Source organism: Rhipicephalus sanguineus, chromosome 3 (genome assembly GCF_013339695.2).
Source record: "Rhipicephalus sanguineus isolate Rsan-2018 chromosome 3, BIME_Rsan_1.4, whole genome shotgun sequence".
Taxonomy (NCBI): Eukaryota; Metazoa; Arthropoda; class Arachnida; order Ixodida; family Ixodidae; genus Rhipicephalus; species Rhipicephalus sanguineus.
In genome coordinates this window covers 42,465,499-42,484,768 of record NC_051178.1, presented here as the reverse complement: position 1 = coordinate 42,484,768, position 19,270 = coordinate 42,465,499, and the positions used below count along the sequence as shown (strand labels likewise).

General features: G+C 56.4%; 1 protein-coding gene across 1 annotated transcript; it reads right to left on the bottom strand.

Moving 5' to 3' along the window:
- Positions 1 to 8,421: 8,421 nt before the first annotated feature.
- On the bottom strand, positions 8,422 to 9,354 carry LOC119385417 (uncharacterized). The gene has a single exon (XM_037652859.1). The coding sequence runs from the start codon at positions 9,352 to 9,354 to the stop codon at positions 8,422 to 8,424; it is 933 nt and encodes a 310-aa protein (XP_037508787.1).
- Positions 9,355 to 19,270: the final 9,916 nt, after the last annotated feature.

The window sequence follows — 19,270 nt, the reverse complement described above, 5'->3', positions numbered from 1 at the left end:
TTTATACCTGGTATGCTTCGGCAGGTACAGGTCTTTCCCATGACTTTATTTTTGTCTTTATTCTTATCGCAACAATGGGAATCAATTTTACTGGGGCAGCACTTCTTTCAGACAAGCAGCTGCAGGAGGAGCGTGTACAGTGTCGGGCGGTGAGTTTGACTGGGGCGGCACTTCTTTCAGCCAAGAAGCAGCAGGAGGAGCGTCTACAGTGTCGGGCGGTGAGTTTGACTGGGGCGGCACTTTTTTCAGCCTAGCAGCTGCGGGCTTTCCTAAAGTGTCGGGGAAGTAGAGTGTCGGGCATTCCTAAAGGCTCAGGGAACGTCCCCGACGCGTTTTTTCGCGACGCGATAGCTTATTTTAGCCTCAATTGACCATCTTTTACCAGTTAGGCCTAGCGGCCATGCTGGGCATGCCTCGCGGCCCCCATGAACTCCATTAGCTCGACCAACGCCGTTCCATCGGCCGGATCGAATCCCCACGACTTGGGGTCTGATTCAGGCTCGGCATTTTCGCGATTTTCGCCAGCGGGTAATGAAATCATAGCAAATATCCCAGAAAATCGGGACCAAGAGGTAAATTCTCGGTCGCAGAGCCCAGACCCCTCTACTGCCTCAGTTGAACAGAGGCACATACCCGCTTCTGACAGGGATAATGAGGACGCCCTGTCATCTGTATCCCAAACAACGGCTGTGTTGACGACTTCGCGACTAGACGTAGGCACGAGGGTGCAGGCACGCGCACGCGAGATCGAGGAGGAGCTGTCTCGGTTTTGTCTTGATGCCGGCAACCGCATTCCGGTAAATGCGCGTCATTTTATTATGGCGAGGGTCTTTGAGCTTGTAGAGCTATGCTCCGGCCTGCGGGCGAACGCTGCATCGGAGCGTGGAGCGGTGTTGGCCCTCAAGGACCAGCTGACCGAGACGAGAAGGGAGAACACGGCGCTCCACCAGCGGGCCATCATGGCCGAGTCCCGGCCCTGCCTCCTGCCGCCAGTGCCTGCTGCCGACGACGCTGCAACTGCGGCGTTTCTTCCAACGCCGCTGGGCCGTCCTGCGGCGTTGCTACCGACTTCCGCGCCAGGCCTGCTCGGTCAGCAGGCCCCTCGGACGTACGCCGCGGCGCTCTCCTCGGGTCTGGAGCCCCCCGGCCAGTCTTCGCGGAAGTTGCCTGGAGGGACGTCCGCTCCGGCGCTACCCCCTGGTCTCCACGAGTACGTGGAGTTTGTTACGCCACTTGCCCCGACGACTACGCCTGCCCGGGACACCCTGCGGCTCATCAAGGCCAACATCGATCCTGTGGAGAAGGACATCCGGGACGTCATGCTCCGCCACACCCGGTACGGCATCACCGCTTTTTCAAACACACTACAGACGCTACAGAACATGAAGCGCGCCATAGAGAAGAATGCCGTAACGTGTCACGCCCTCTCGATGCGTATCCCAAGCAAACGCAACCCGCACGTCAGGTTCTCTGGCGTCGATCCCGACGTTCCGCCAGAGGACTTCCTCGCTACGTTAGCTGAGCGCAATCCGCAATTAGGGCTCGATATTAACGCATGCAAAGTTAGGACTTCCCTGCGCGAAAGGTCTGGCACGCAGGCCATGATCGTCGAGGTCGACCCTCAGGCGTTTGCGCGTATCCTACAACAACCTCGCCTGTCTGTGGGATGGACCTCTATCAGGGCAGTTGAGGACCTGCACGTCCCTACGTGCACGTTCTGTGCACAGTACGGGCACGGTCGAAGCTCGTGTCCTTTGCGGCACGATGCGACACGCGCAGTGTGCACGCGTTGTGGCACAGAGGGCCACTTGGGCACAGACTGTGCGGTCCGCATGGGCGACCCGGCCGTTACCTGCGCCGAGTGCCGCCGCGCGGGATTGGAGGCCGCCGGCCATCCTACAGGCCATCCCCAGTGTCCGCTCTTAGTGGACAGGGTGTCGCGGTTGCGTGCCCGTACCAATTATGGCGGCACTTAGCGGTGATTCGTCCGCCGCGAGGGGGGGGGGTACTGGGGAGTCTTTAAACGTCCACTTCTTGCAGTTTAACATGGATCCTGCCCGACGCGCCTTTTCAGTATTCTCGGACAGTATGTATGAGCACGACGCACGGTTGGCTGCTGTCTCAGACCCTTACCGACCATAGGACTACATGTACATGTAGACATGTAGGACTACAGACATGTAGGACTACATCGTCTACTCCATCATTGACGAGCCTTCGGCTATGATAATCACGCGCTACCCACCGTTTGACGTGTGCCCCGTACACGTGTCCAAGCACGTGGTATCCGTATATTGTGAGGCGCGGGCTTTCACGTTCTTGTTTATCTCGGTGTACGCCCCACCTCATTCGCCTCTCGAGACAGTTCTGGAGGAACTGGGACGCGTTCTGGCGTCGTCCAGGTCGCCCCACGTTATCGTGGCCGGCGACTTTAATTCCAAACACCGGCTGTGGGGACCGCTAGAGAGCGACGAGAGAGGGTTGATACTAGCTCAGTTTACCTTGGCCCACCGACTCTTGCCTTTAAACGAGGCGGAATCTCTTCCTACCTATGAGACGCCCTACACGGCTAGCTGGCTTGACTTATCCTTCGCTACACCGTCGGTCCTTTCCATTGGCTACACTTGGACAGTGCACGACGACACCACCGACTCTGAACGCCGTCTAGTTGAGGTTCGGGTAGGCCTGTCGCCTAAGCCGGGAAAACGGCTCACTAGGTACGCGCAGCGAGAGCTGCTACGTGCATTACAGGAGCACCGATGGTTCGGCCGGGCTTCGGGCGCGTCTCTGGGGTCCCCTGACGCTTTAGACACCATGCTAGCGTCGTTCTACAACCTTTTCGGCCGGTTGTACCGCCGCCACTTGAGACCGCATCGCGCACGTCCCAACAGTAAGCCTGGCAATCGAGCGCTCTGCCGTCGCTGCAAAGCGACGCCGTTTTCAGAGGGCCAGGGATCCTGCAATGCGAGCGTTCTATCGCGCCCAATACACAGCCGCCTTGTCCACCTATCGATCCAACATCAAGGCATCGCGTGACCAGCACATACGCGGGTGCGCCCTCTCGTGCGTGCAGCGGTCGCTATTCGCCGCGCCGTTCAAGGCAGCCTTTGGCCGCCTCCATCACTACCGCTGCCTTCCGTCACTTTTAGCGCCCGACGGTACGTGCACAACCACGCATCTTGAGTCGGCGGCATTGTTGCTCCGCACTCAGATTGCGGTGGACGACCCCGCCACAGATGCGCAGGAGCACACCGTCACGCGGGCGCTGGCGACGTTACCTTACACCACGCCGCTGCAGGACGTCCCCTTCTCTCACGAGGAGGTCGTCGATGTCCTGCGCCGTACGCCTAATAACTCCGCCCCCGGACCCGACAACATCACGCCCTTGATAATGAAATCGTTGTATCGTTTCCACCCAGCGTTCTTTCTTATGATTTTTAACGCCGCGCTATCGCTGGGGTATTTCCCCCGCTGCTGGCGAAGGGCGCGGGTGACTTTCATCCATAAACCTGGTCGACCTCCAGAGCGCACCTCCTCTTACCGGCCGATTTGCGTCAGCTCCGTTTTTGGCAAGAAGCTCGAGCGTTTGCTTAACGGCCGACTGCAGTATTTTCTGCACGCTAATGGCCACGTACACCCTCGCCAGTATGGGTTCACGCGCGGCCGCAGTTCGGTCATGGCTCTCCACGACCTCAAGGAGCAGCTCATTCGTTTTAGAACCAGCTGTACGCCCGCTCTTTTGATCTCCCTCGACTTCCACGGAGCCTTTGACAGCCTGTGGCACCCGTACGTCCTCCGGTACTTCCGTGAGCGCTTGCTACACAGCAAGTTATACCACCTGCTTCGAACATTTCTCGAGGGTCGTACGGTGTTTTTACAGTTGCACGCGGATCAGGTCGAGGATTCCCCGTCGCTGGGTAGTCCTCAGGGTTCCCCATTATCCCCATTCCTGTGGAACGTCGTCATAGACGACCTCCTCTCCTTACGGATGCCGCGCGGAGTCACCATACAAGCGTACGCGGACGACACTGTCATCCTTGTTCCGGCTGCCACTACCACCGCACTCTCGGAGCTTGCTTTGGAGGTCCTTCGACGCGTCCAGGTCTGGGCTCACTCCGTCAAAGTGAGGCTCAATCCGGACAAGACCTTTTGTGTCCTTTTCCACGCTGGACTTAGGGGCGTGGCGCGAATGCGCATCACGGTGCGTCCCCCTGGCGCGCAGGCAGCTCTCGCATTTAAGGAGTCTTTAAGGATACTTGGCGTGGTGTTCGACGCGCGACTCTCATTCTTCAAACACGCCGAATACCTGCGTGACAAGGTCACTACCTTGGCGGCGAGAGTCGCTGCATTCTATGCCATGCAGGGATCGCGTGTCCATCCTACCCACAAGACTCTCTTGTACCGCCAGGTCATTCTACCAGCATTGACCTATGCGAGTCCCATCTGGTGGAGCGAGTCGCGAGTTGACTGCCGCCTATACGCAAGGATGGTCTCCATCCAACGCGTTGTCCTTCTGGCTCTAACAGGCGCCTTCCGTACCACCAACACAGCAGCGCTGCAAGTCTTAATGCACGCCGCTCCTATCGATCTGGAACTCGAACGTCTTAACGCTGAGTTCCGACTCTTCGCGTTGAGGCGTCACGTCGTCTTTGGCTCGCTACGCTATCGCCCGCACTGGATTGCGCTACCCCATAAGGATGTGGTGCCCCATCCTTCCTTACCAGCCGAGGCCTCGTTCAGGCGACTGTCGCGCCGTGCCGCCTGCAACATCTGTCGCGCTCCCGGCGTCCATATCTACACGGACGGGTCGTACACCAGCCTGTCTGCGGGGGCGGCCTACGTGGTCCTGGACCCCAGCCCTTCTATTATGCGGGTCGGCAGGTTTCGGCTGCTTCATGCCACGTCGGCGTATGCAGCTGAAGTGGTCGCCTTCATCGAGGCTCTTAGGCACGTGTTGGAAGCGCGCTACACGATCCGCGTAGCCATTTACACCGACTGCCTGTCGGTGCTTCAGGCGCTCGCTTCCCCCCGAAACGTGGAGACCCACGTTATGGAGATACGCCAGCTCCTTAGCGCCATCTGCCGCCGTTCTCCCGTCCACTTGTACCACGTGCCGGGTCACTCGGGAGTCTTCGGTAACGAGATAGCCGACCACCTATCTCAACGGGCAACACGCGTTGGCCTCCAACGCCGATTGCCTTCGCCTTTCAGGGCCATTCGCCGACAGTTCCGCCAGGAACTTTTAGCACTTTGGACGGATCGCTGGCGCGCGGACTTCCGATGCACTGAGCTGTACCGTTGGGTGCAAGACTTGCGAGCTTTGCCCTCCTTTTTTCCACCACCGCAGCCCTTAGTAACGCTACTCACGGGGCACGGTCGTTTTCCTCAGTACTTCTACCGCTTCGGCCTCATGCGGTATCCTCGCTGTCCGTGCGGCACGTACAGCGTCGATATGTCGCATGTGTTACACGCCTGTGCGATAACGACGCCTTATACTTCCCGCATCAGACCACAAGCGGCTTTCTCTGCTGGGCGCTATGCGGACGTATTGCAAAGCCCTCACAACCGCGCTTTGCTAATCCGCGCGGTTCGCGCACTCAGTGAGGCAATTCCTCACGTCTCGCCTTAACGCATTTAGATCACAGGCACATAACACGGTTTCCGTTACGAGATCCAATGCACCAAACCACTACCACACGTTAGGGGGTATTTGCATTATCGCGGCACACACAGTGGCCATCGCGGCGGGGCCCTCGAGCCTCGGTGTGCCTCGTCTTGCAAGCCCTACGCCGCCGCTCCCACTTGGCGGCTGGTGGTGTCGGCCGGGTGTGGCGTCTTCAGGTGGCATCGCTCCGGACACCGAAGGAAGCGGCTCAAGCATATCAAGGACTACTCGGTGCAATCCCTTCGGACTTCCGCCTCAACGCCTCAACACCTGCCGTGAACGTCGGACATTGGTGCCCGGGTGCCCGCACCAGTGAACCACCGGCCTTTTGGGGCGATCTACGGCTGGCTACCTGTGTGGACTACGTGGTCCAGTGTTTTCGTCATGAGACCCCTGTACTGCTCCTCTTTTTTCCCCGTCATTACTTCTCAACTCCTTCTCATCTCATTTCATCTCTTCCTTTCTGCTTTCTCTCACCTCGTCACTGCCTTCTTTTCTATCTACCTTTACTTTTGCTTTTCACATTTTCCTTTCTGTCCTTTCCCACACCCGTCATTCTCATATTTTCATTGGGCATGTCTGTGGTATCGGACGCCGAACGCGACGCCCGGACAACAAAGGGCACGGCGCCCGGAACGCCGGCCGGGAGGAAGAACAGCAGCCGGTAGCCAAGCAGGAACTGGTTTATTTCACACAGTGCCGCGCATATATTGTCACGCCGCTTCAGAGGTCCAGGCAGGGTTTATTTAACGTAGAGTAACAGGGCTCTTGCCAGACGCGTCGGTTGAGCTTGTTCGCCAAAAGGGACAGCGCGCGCACTTCTTCCTTTCGTGGCCTGTGCCTCTGCCTTTGCGTATAACCCACTACTACAGGTGGCAATATGTACAAGGTGGCGCCCCCTTAGGGCAAAAATACTTTTTATGAAACCGAACTGGAACTCACATACCACATCATCCCCCCCTAGAATGAAAAGGACATGTGGGCTTTAAATCCGTATACAGTGATTAATGCCAAATATACCGTATACAACCTTAAAAGTACACACCTTAACATCCCCCCTCTTTTGGTGTAACGTCCAACTGGTGAAAGGGAACCGGCACGAGAAGAAAACAAAAGCAAAGTACACAGCGTACTCTCGCTGAAGACACTGATACAAATAAAATACAAGAAAGAATTCACAGCATACCAGTGTACCAAGCGGTAGAACTGATAACCATTATACAATAAATAGATGCACAGCATACACACAAGAATGCACAAGTATGGCACACTGACTTCAACAAGTGAAAAAAAAAGAGAATTTAGGACACAAAGTCCATAAACCTGGACGGTTTCTTACGCAACCGTTTCGAACGCCGAGGCGCCTTTCGTTCTGAAGTGCTCCCTTGCGGAGCAGTAAGTTGTGTATCTTCAGATGAGCCTACTGGCTCAGTTACGCGCTGCTCAGGCACAGCTGAGAGCGTAGAGGAATAACTAGAGTCAGATGACTCGCTTAAGCGTCCTTCAGCGTTGGCTGAGGACGGGAAATGACAACGCGACGCATGGGAGCCTGACGGCTCTGAATCATGTCCATTATTGTTAGAAGAACTATCTGCATGGGGACTGGGCACGGCAGTCGAGCATTCGTAAGGTGCCTGTAAAGACTCCTGCGACTCTGAAATGTGCTCGGGGCACGGAGAAACATTATGGGGGCTGGACACCACAGCCGAACGTTGGAAAGGTATCTGTAAGGAGCCCGGTGGCTCTACTACGCACTCGGTAGAAGTATGGTGGCTGGGCACCACAGCCGGACTTTGAACCGGTGCTGCTAAGGAGCTCGGCTGCTCAACTAAAGGTATACAAGAAGAAAAAGAAGCATTGTGGCTGGGCACCACAGCCGGACATTGAACTGGTGCCGCAAAGGAGCCCTGTGGCTCAAGTACACTATGATTAGCAGGAAAAGAAGCATTGCCCTTGCATGAACCATCAGAACAAGTATGACAATATTGAGCATGTGCAAGACCGGCATGCATGTACCGTTGACTATAGAACAATTGATTAGGAATGAAAAATGAATTCTGAGGGGCATTAGACAGCGGCAATTCACGTTCACGAGCACTGCGAAAAAATTCATCGCGACACATGTTCACCTGGAAAATAGGACCATTGCCGTTCGATGAGCTCGCCCTTGCGATGACTGCATGAGCCTCTTGTTGAGTCGGGGCATCAGTCCCTTGCAGAGGAAGCCGGCACGGGCGCCGGTGGAACCCGGATGCCACTGCTGGCACGCCCTGTCGACGACCATGCTGAAGCAATGTATGCTCTGCCGGACTGGAGTCTGAACTGAACGGACGATGAGGCTCCAACGCTGCATTGACGGGAAGTGCCGATGGCTCGACGACGGAACAGGAGAGAGTCTCACCCTCGATGATAATCTTCAGGGCTCGGATGGCATCTAACCCCAGTAGTGAATTGCCTTTGTCCGTAACGTAAAAGGTAATGGAGGCGTCGTTGCCGCTGTAGGAAACGGAAGCCTTGAAGTATCCATAATTCACGATGGCTTGTTCCGAATAGTTCTTCAGGATAACGTTTGATGTAAGAAGCTTGATGTTCGGGAAGCACCGCTTGTAATCTTGGACGTTAAGTAGCGACACAGCCGCTCCAGTGTCGATGAGCATATTGAAAATGGATCCATTGATCCGTACGGGAAGATGAAGAAGTCCGCTAGCGGTGACCGGTTCGTCCACTTGTAGGACAGTAACTGTATTGGTCACCGTTTATGTGCCTTGATGACCGGTCCGAGACCCCGAAGTAGAGCGGCAGACCCGCGCGAAATGGCCACGACGTCCGCATCGCGAACACGTCCGGCTCCTGGCTGGGCAGGCGGCGGAGTTGGCCCAATGCCGCCTCGATCCGCAGCGGTAACAGGCACCCGCGCGACCCGGCGGCGCAGCTGGAGAGGAGGTGTCCGCAGCAGTGGTGGGCGAGGAGGTGCACGCAGACGAAGTCCCGCCGGCGCCATCTTGCGGCGAAGCTTGGGGAGGACGGCCACCATTTGGCCCGCCATTTTGACGAATTCGGCGAGTTGCGCCGCCATCTTGAACTGTACGCAACGACACGGCGTCGACTTGAACTCCGGATAACTGTAGCAAGGCTCGGTCAACGCGCTCCTCCTCCTTTGCAATGTCGAGCGCTTTCTGCACGGTGAAGTCCTTGCCCAGTTTGCAAAAAGTCCTTTTCAGCTGCGGCGACGCGATGCCAGAGACGATCTGGTCGTAAGCAAGGATGTCGCTCGCCGCGCCGAATTCACACAGCTTGGCTAGTCGGCGTACTTCGTGAATGAATTGGACCGCCGACTCGTCCGGTCCCTGGCATAGGGCTTTGAAGCGGGCGCGTAGACACGCCGCGTCCGGTTGAGGGTCGAAAAGTTGGCTGAGCAGCGCAAGGGCTGCGTCGTACACGTTCGGCGTCTCCTCCTGAGTTGGCCGGTCGGCTCCCGGCTGCTGCTCATCTTCGGCGGCACGCAGATAAGTGTTCAGTCCCTCGACGCCTAAAGCGTTCAGAAGCAGCGCCTTCTTGTGTTCCGGCGAGGCGTCCCTGGCCGCGGCGTCAATGTATACCTGCAACACAGGACGCCACTGTCTCCATGGAATAGGTGGTACGCCGGGGCGCTGGAGAAACGACGGAGGCGGAGGGATAGCGGCGTTCATGATTGCCGAAGAGAGCGTCGAGCAGAAAGTTCAGGAGAGACGTCAAGCGCGAGTAGGCCTCGTGACTGACACCGGCACGAAAAGTCAGAAATGTAGAAGTCGAAAGTGCGAAATACAGTAGCGGCGGGGTATCAGGCAAGGGTGCTGAGACGACAGCACAATAAAGAAGTCCGGATGCCCACCTTATCTCTTGATTTACGTGGATCCGTCGAACTCGTCGCCAAATGTGGTATCGGACGCCGAACGCGACGCCCGGAGAACAAAGGGCACGGCGCCCGGAACGCCGGCCGGGAGGAAGAACAGCAGCCGGTAGCCAAGCAGGAACTGGTTTATTTCACACACTGCCGCGCATATATGTACAAGGTGGCGCCCCCTAAGGGCAAAAATACGTTTTATGAAACCGAAATGGAACTCACATACCACAATGTCACTGCCCCAACCGTCTCTGTCTCATTATTCACTATTCATTAAAAAAATGCCCGGTTTCTGTGCTCCTCGTCCCAACGCTCTTAGGACCCACACGCGATATCGTCGCCCATATTTTTCTTTTATCTAATTGGCTTTTCCACTGAATGTGCGCTTTGGGTTGTATTAAAACCCATTTTCATTTATTTTTATTGGCTTTATACCTCGTATGCTTCGGCAGGTAATGGTTTTTTCCCATGCTTTTATTTTTGCCTTTATTTTTATCGCAACAACGGGAATGAATTTTACTGGGGCGGCACTTCTTTGAGCCAGGCAGCTGCAGGAGGAGCGTGTACAGTGTCGGGCGGTGAGGCGACGAGCGCTCGTGCTTGTTGCTGGCTGCCCGCTGTCTCGGCTCCTGCAACATTCGAGCAAAAGGTCAGTTTTTTCCGCTTTTCGTCCCCATCCCTTAGCGGCAGGGCGTCCCTAAAGGTCCCAGGACCTTCGAGGTAGCAGTGGTTTCCCAGGATCTTCGAGGTAGCACGAAACCAGCTTATTTTTCACGTTCGTTCGGATTTCGTGCAACCCGAGGCTTAGCCACCTTCGGGTATGAGCCGGCCCCACTATGGCCGCTAGTAGGGCGGAGCACGAATTCTCGCCCTCGGGGGCGGGACCGCCCTCGCCGGGCGGCTCGCCGCCAGTGTCCGACCTCTCCTTTTCGCCCGAAGGAGATGACATTTTGGCAGGGCTAACTGGCCAGGCAGAAAACGGACCAGCTGGGACAGCCGAGGCGGCCGGCAGGGTCGAGCCCACTACGGGCTCGGCGCATACCCGTTCTAGCTCTCGCAGGACCACGCCAACAGTAACCAGCGCAGACGAGGACGACGCGGGGTCATCCGTCTCCGAGACGACGGCGGTCGAGACCGGGAGGAGGATGGACCACGGCGCTCAGGCGCAGGCGCGCGCGCGGGAGCTCGAGGACCAGCTGTCCAGGTTCTGCGCGGACTCGGCCAACCGTATCACGGTCAGCGCGCGGAACTTCATCCTGACCCGCGTGTTCGAGCTGGTTGGCCTGTGTTCGGACCTGCGAGCGGACGCGGCCGTGGAGCGGGGTGCGGCCCTGGCGCTGCAGGGCCAGCTCGTGGAGGCCCGCAGGGAGATCGCGTGCCTGCACAGGCCTGCCGAAAGGCCGCTGGTGGGGGACGTTCTTGCAGGGAGGATCGCCACTGCGGCACGTGGACCCTCCGGCGGTCACGGACCTGACAACGACGCCCCGCTGGGAGCGCCGCCGGCTCTCCAGGGACCGGCCGGCGGCTTGACTTACGCCGCGGTCCTGCGGCCGGGTCCGCTGGCTGGCGCCCAGGCTCCTGGGCGGCCTGGTTTTCCGGCAACGTCCGCGGGTCCCGGCATGGTGGCAGCGCCGGCGGGAGCCAGGCACGAGCACGTCGCCTTCCTGACACCGACCGGGACGTCCAACACGCCGGCAAGGGACGTCGTAAGGCCCTCAAGGCCAACATTGACCCCGTGGCGAAGGACATCCGTGACGTCATGCTGCGCTACACCAAGTATGGCGTCACGGTGTTCACGAATACACGACAATCGTTAGTGAACATGCGCACGGCGATAGAACAGAACGCGGTCACGCGCGCAGCGATGACGGTCAGAGTCCCGGAAAAACGTTCGATTTTCGGGGGTCGACCCGGAGATCGGTCCCGACGAATTCCTCAGGCTTCTGAACGATCGTAACGCGAACCTCCAACTCGATCTAGAGCGTTCTAAGGTACGCGTTACGTTCAGTAAGCGCGGCGGCACAAAAGCATTTGTCGTCGAGGTCGACCCGGACGCATTCCATCGCATTATGGCATGTCCTAGGCTGTCCATCGGTTGGGCGATCGTGCGCGCTTACGAGGACCTGCACATTTCCACGTGCACGTACTGTGCTTCGTACGGGCATGGTAGGTCGTCGTGCCCAGTCGCTAGCGATCCCTCCAAGTCTGTCTGCATGCGGTGTGGCGCGGAAGGCCACTTGGCAGCCGTCTGCACGGTACGCGCAGGCGATCCATCCGTTTGTTATGCCCCATGCCGTCGCGCCGGCTGGGAGGCCTCGGAACACCCCGCCGGCCACCCCGAGTGCCCCTTGCTGCTCGACAAGGTGGCCACGTTGAGGGCTCGCACGAATTATGGCGGCGCGTAGCGGCGAGGGCGGCGCCGCAGGGGGGGGGGGGACACGGGGGGATCGCATGCGTCTTTCGTTTGTACAGGTGAACCTCGACCATTCGAGGCTATCATTCGGAAACCTCTGCGACAACATGATCCGCACTGACACGCACGTCGCGGTGGCGTGCGATCCCTACAGGACGGGGGGGAAATTACAAAAGATGCCCGAAGGCTTCACAGCGATCGCACATGAGAAAGACCCGTCTGCTATGGTGCTGGTCCGACGGCCTCCTTTTGACATCTGCCCCATGTGCGTGACGAAATTTGTGGTCGCCGTCTATTGCCAGGCAACAGCTTACCATTTCAGGTTGGTGTCGGTGTATGCACCGCCGCATAAGCCAATCGATCCGCTGCTACAAGCATTAGAGGAGGTAGTCGCGAAGTCTCGCGCGCCGAATATCGTGGTCGCCGGAGACCTGAACGCTATGCATCGTGCGTGGGGTCCGCGGGCAGGCGATGACAGGGGCGCAAGGGTGGCCGAGTTTGCCTCTGCCACAGGGCTCGTGTTCTTTAACGACCCGGAATCGGAGCCGACGTACGACACAGCCTACGCGTCTAGCTAGATTGACGTCACTCTGGCCACGCCATCTGCCCTCGCGGCGGGTTACACCTGGCAAGTCCAGCAGGACGAAACCTTCTCGGAGCACAAATACATATCGACCCAAATTGGTGATACCCGGAATGACAAACGCAAGCGCCTAACGAGGTATGCTCAGTCCGAGCTCCTCGGAGTTTTGGCCCAGGAACAATCGTTTAGCCGCGTCACGCAATCGCAGCCTGCTTCGTCCGAGGCACTTGATTATATCCTTGCGGGCTTTTATCGTGTCTTCAACCACCATCTCAAGCGACACCTCAGACCGGTGAAGTGTCGCGTCGGAGGCAAGTCGTGGTGGACGCCAGATCTCGCGTTACAGCGGAAAGGTGTCAACGCTAAGCGCAGGCGCTTTCAGCGTTGCGCCGACCCGACCTTGCGCTCCTGTCTCAAGCAGGATTATTCGGCACACTCGCCCAGTTCAGGTTACGCGTCAAAGAGGCGAAACGCGCCTACGAGGCTGAATGCCACTCGGCGTGTTCACGCGCTAACATATTCTCGCAATCCTATCGCGAGGCATTTGGCAAGACGCGTCCTCCGCGGCTGTTGCCTCCGCTAGAGCAGGAGGATGGTACGCTCACTTCTACGCACCTGGAGTCCGCAGCACTTCTTTTGCGGACTCAGATTGCTGTTGATTCCACCGCCAATGATCTGCCTAGCCATACTGTCGTACGTCAACTAGCGAGCGCGCCGTATGACTCATCTGCACAGGATGTTCCGTTTACGGAACATGGAGTGCCAGACGTCATAGCGCACATGCCACCCCGCTCCTCGCCGAGACCAGACTTAGTCACACCGCTGTTGATGAAAGGGCTATTCAGGGTCCAGCCACGTTTCGTCATGTTCGTCCTTAACGCTGCGCTCCGTCTCGGGTACTTCCCGCACTGTTGGCGGACCTGTCGCATAATATTCGTAGCTACATTCATCCCCAAGGCCGGGCGGCCCCCTCAGCGTACCACGTCCTATCGACCAATACGCGTAAATTCAGTATTTGGTAAGACATTGGAGCGCCTCCTCAATGGTCGCATATACTACTTCCTCTGGCACAACGGCTACATACACGACAACCAATTTGGTTTTACACATGCCCGAAGCCCCGTCGTTGCTCTCGCCAAGCTAAAGACGCGCTTGCTGCAACTAAAGGCGTCCAAGTTGCCCGCAATTCTGATGGCGCTCGATTTTCAGGGCGCCTTTGACAGTGTGTGGCACCCCTTGGTGCTTAAATTCTTCCGGGACCGCAAAATTTCGGCGAATCTTTACCACCTCCTCAGAACGTTCTTGCTCGACAGAACAGTTTTGTTCACTTCTCACGCAGGGCAACTGACGGCGCATCCGTCTTTAGGCAGCCCCCAGGGATCGCCACTTTCACCGATGTTGTGGAACGTCATTATATATGACCTTCTCTGACTTCCTCTGCCGTCCGGAGTCACTGCTCAGGCGTATGCGGATGATACGATTATTATCATACCCGCCAAGTCGCGCGCGCGTCTCGGACAGGTTGGATCAGATGTGCTAAGGGCGGTTCTAAGGTGGACGGAGGGGGCGAAGGTCACGCTGAGCAAGGAGAAAACATACTGCGTCCTCTTTTCCCACGGCCAGGGGGGTATGGAACGCGTAAGACCTACCGTCCGCCTAAGCCCTAGCGAGCGCAGTCTCACGTACAGAGACACCCTTCGCATACTCGGGGTGGTATTTGATAGGCGCTTGTCCTTTTTCAAGCACGCCGAATACCTCCGGGAAAAGGCAGAGACACAGATAGCAACGCTCGACACCCTTGCGCGAATGCAAGGTGGTCAGCTGCGTTCTGCACAAAAGATTCGATTATATCGGTCAGTCATCCTGCCAGCCATCACTTATGCCTCTCCTATCTGGTGGGACGAGCTCGGTCCAGACTGCCGTCTTCGCTCACGGCTAGTGTCCCTCCAGCGCACGGCCCTCCTCAACTTGCTCGGCGCGTTCCGAACTACCCGAACAACCGCGCTTCAAGTTTTGATGCGGGCTCCTCCAATCACACTGGAGTTGGAGCGCTGCAATGCCGAATTCCATTTATTAGTTGAACGCAGACTGATACGATACGGAGACCTTTCGTTACATCCAGACAGCGTCCTCTACGCGCCTGATCCCTGGGGCGAACATCCGGCAGAGAGGCTCGCTTACTCTTTCACTCGACTATCTATGCAGGACGCAAAAACTGTTACGTTTGCAACAGACGTGCCGAAAAGACCAGACAAGTTCCGGGTGAACGACGTTTATTGACCCATGCTTGTGGGTTCGTGGCTACGGCAAGAAAGAGCGCCGATAGCAAGCGGCACTCCGCTTTTAACACCTAGCGGCGCATGCGCACTTCGCAGAGTGCTCTTATCAATGGAGCGCCAGCCGACACAACACCACCTCCCCTTCTTTTTAATAACGCACACCAAGTCATTCAGAGTCCAGCTTGGAATCTATCTGGTGGGCGACGATTTCGCATGGGGTAGCGTCTTGCATCAGCGGGTGCTGGTGTTGCCTGTGGCGTAACCGGAGTCCCCCTGGACGGTTGTGGAGTCGGAGGAACTGGCGCGTCGCCAGTCTCAGGAAAAACCAGGAACTCGCTGGTCGTAGCTTCGCCAGCTGTTCCATGCGTAGGGTTAACGTCCTCTGCAGGTCTGTGCAGCAGTTGATCCTGGTGGCGACGCCAGGTGAAGGTGCCCCTCTGTGTGGTTGCACGCACTTTGAAAGAGACAGGACCTGTTTGAGCAACAATCACAGCAGGAGTCCACTTTGTTTTTCCACAATAATTACGTGCTAACACGTTGTCGCCTACCAAGAAATGACGTTCGTGACACGGACGACTTAGTGCCTGAGTGCACTGTCTGTGGGCTACTCTTTCCCCCACGGAGGGCTTTATGGCATCTAGCCGACTGCGTAAGCATCGTCCCAGGAGCAATGTGGGTGGTGATTCACGCGTCGTCGCATGCGGCGTGTTGCGATACGACAGCAAAAATTTATGCAGCTTTACCTGCAGTGTCTCTCCTGTGCCGTCTTTGCGGAGGGCGTTCTTTAAGGTCTGAATGAAACGCTCCGCCAGCCCATTGGAGCTGGGGTGGTAGGGAGCCGTGAGGACGTGCCGTGCCCCCATTGCCTGCACGAAGTGCTTGAAGTCCTGCGAAACAAATTGAGGTCCATTATCGGAAACAATTGTTTCTGGGAAACCAAAACGTGCGAAGAGCTCGGTCAAACAACGAATCGTGCTTTCTGCAGTTGTCGAGCGCATTTCGAAAACCTCTGGCCATTTGGAATGTGCGTCGACCACTACTAAAAGCATGGTATTCTGAAAGGGTCCTGCAAAGTCTACATGAACACGCTGCCACGGTGAAGTCGGCCATGACCACGGGTGCAGAGGTGCGCTGATTGGCGCGTTACGTTGCTCTTGACAACTAGCGCAGCTTTTGATGCGACGTTCGAGGTCCGCCTCCAGCGTTGGCCACCACACGTAGCTGCGCGCTAGTTCTTTGCTGCGCACGATGCCGGGATGGCCGTCATGGAGTTCGTCGAGAACGAACCCTTGCAGCTTTGCAGGGACGGACTACTCTTGTGCCCAGCATGACACATCCCTGATGCACCGTCAGCTCGTTGCACCTGCGAAAAAAAGGCTTCAAGTGCTCATCCGTGATCGACGTGGGCCATCCAACATTTGTGAATTCCTTCACTTGACAAAGAATTCGGTCTTTACTCGTGGCAACCGCGACATCTCGACTAGAAACAGGCAACGAGTCCAAGCGCAACGAATAAAACGCTTCTTCCGTTTCTTTGGTTTCCGCTTCACGATCTGGCAGCGGCAGACGCGAGCAGAAATCGGCTTCCGCGTTCTCGCTTGATTTCTTGAAGATAAGATTGTACGAGTACGCTGCCAACGTCACGGCCCAGCGTTGCAACCGAGCAGCCGCGATGGTGGGAATTCCAGTTGTCGGGCCCAATATTGTTTGAAGAGGTCAGTGACCAAAGTGAATGAGCGCCCATAAAGATAGAAGTGGAACTTCTTTACACCAAAAATGATGGCTAACGCTTCCTTCTCCAGTTGACTGTATTTCTTTTCCGCTTCGGATAGCGTTCTTGAAGCGTAAGCAATGGGTCGTGCCCTGCCGTCATCGTAGACATGAAATAGGACAGCTCCTACACCATACTGTGACGCGTCGCATGCCAGCCTAAGTTGTCTTTCAGGCTCATAATGGGCGAGCGTAGGTGGTTGCGCCAGCACAGTTTTCACTTGGTTGAACGCTTTTCGAGCATGCTCATCCCAGTGCCACGCTACCTTTTTCTGCAGAAGCCTGTAAAATGGTTTAGCTATCGTAGCTAACTGGGGCACGAACTTGCTGTAGTAGTTGATAACGCCCAACAAAGATTGAAGCTGCTTCTTAGACTTCGGCTCTGGTGCCTGGAGAAGTGCGTCAACTTTATCAGACAACGGGGATATGCCTTCAGCGCTGATTTTGTGGCCAAGGTAGTGAAGTTCGCTTCGGAAAAACGAGCACTTCTCTTTCTTTAACCTAACGCCTTGGTTTTGAAGACGCTCTAGCAGCGCTTCGAGATTGGCTAAGTGGTCCTCTGTTGTTTCCCCCGTTACCAGAATATCATCTAGGTAGCAGCAAACACCCTTGAGGCCCTTCAACATAGTGTCCATTATCTTTTGGAAAATTCCCGGCGCGGAAGAGATTCCAAAAGGTAATCTGTTGACAACGAACAATCCCTTGTGCGTATTCAAGGTTAGGAATTGCTTTGAGGCATCGGACATCACTTGCTGGTAAGCGCGGTTCAGATCGATCTTTGAAAGATGCGTGCCTCCGGACAGAGCCGCGAACAAGTCATCGACCTTCGGTAGCGGATAACTGGTGACGTCAAGGCACGGATTCACTGTCACCTTATAATCGCCACAGAGGCGTATGCCACCGTCTTTCTTGATAACAGGTACCACTGGCGTGGCGTAATCTGATGTGGCAACGGCTGTTATGATGCCCATTTTTTCCATCTTGGAAAGCTCAGCCTCGACCGCCTTTTGCAGCGCGAACGGCACGTTTCGTGCTTTGAGAAACTTCGGTGCCTGATTGGGCTTGAAATGCAGCTCGGCCTTTTCTTCGGTAATCATGCCTAGCTCATCTTTAAAAAGAGAGTCGTACTTTCTGATCAAAGCGTGTAGCCTTTCTTCTAAACGACAAGAAATGGGCAGCTCCGACCTTGGCAGATGGTGGACGTTCCAGATTTTGCTCCACTCCAGCCTGATTGCCTGAAGCCATTCCCGACCTAGCAATGCCGGTCCCTCCTGGTCGACGACGTATAAAGGCAGGCGCGCCTCGTTGCCGCCGTGCTGCACCTTGACCTGTAGGACGCCTTTTGGTATCACCAGGGCTCCTGTGTAGGTGCGCAACTTGACTTCTGTAGGCTCGAGTCTGGTTGATGAAAAAAATTGGCGGTATTGTTTGAAAGGCATGACTGTGACGGCGGCACCTGTGTCTAGCTCCATAGAAACTGCCACATCATTTACTTTCATCGGTACCATGATAGGCTCAATACTGGGAGCAGATACACCCTTTACGGCTACCACTTCTGAGTGGGATACCACCGCTAATGTTTTTACAGGGCTCTTGATGGGGCGTTTCCCCCGCGCCGTGCCGGAGGCGCTACGGTAGACTCGTTGAAGGTGCCCCCTTTTGTTGCACTTATAGCATTTGTCGTTTAAGTGGGGCCACGCTTTGCCGAAATGTTTCGGCGACCCGCAGCGAAAACATGCCTGCGACTGGACACTCGAAGCCGCCTCTACTTTATGTATGGCGTTGGCTGCAGGCACACCCGTGCGGGCTTCAGCCGTGCTTTTAGTTGCCGCCTCCATAGCCAGAGCGCGCTCTACTGCTCTCTGAAACGTGAGTTTGCTGTCCTCAGTGAACAACACTCGCTGCATATCCTCTCTTAACAAACCGCATACGAAGCGATCCCGGAGGGATTCGTCTAACGAGCTTCCAAAATCACAGGTTCGTGCTAGCTTCCGTAGCTCCGCAACGTAATCAGAAATGGACTCGCCTTCGACTTGCTGTCTCCTGTGGAACTTCGCTCGCTCGCCTATGACCGAAGGTTTCGGCGACAGATGGTTCCCCAGGGTCTTCTTCAGTACCTCGAAGCTCTTCGTTGAAGGCAGCTCCGGGGCGACCAGCGATTTTAGAAGACTGTAGGTTCTGGGACCGATGATGCTCAGAAATGCATGTACTCTGTCACCTTCGGGAACACGGTTGACGATTAGAAACGACGTTAGCCGCTCTTCGTACGACGCCCAGTCATTCGTGGAAACGTCGAATGGCTCCATCTGGCCCAGTTGAGCAGCAAACTGCGTCGAACCTGCATTGGCTTCTTCGTTCATGATATCAGTCAGCGAATAAAATTGCAGCACTCTTCAATCGTCGATACTGAACAGAGGCTGAATGCCGAGAACACTTGCCTTCCTTGACGCTGTGCAACTCTTTAAGGCTCTGATATACTCCAGCGTAACGTCGACGCGCGTGTGCGCGCGTCACGGCGACGTTACGTCAGCAAAAAACAGCCCTCTATAGTCCGGCGTCGGCTGACCGCCGACGCGGCGGACGGCTGCTGGCGCGCTCGGGCGTCGCTCGGCTCCGATTAGATCCTGCTGCATTTCGCGCCGGACGCGCCGAACTCGCATGTACAGGAACGTGCTTC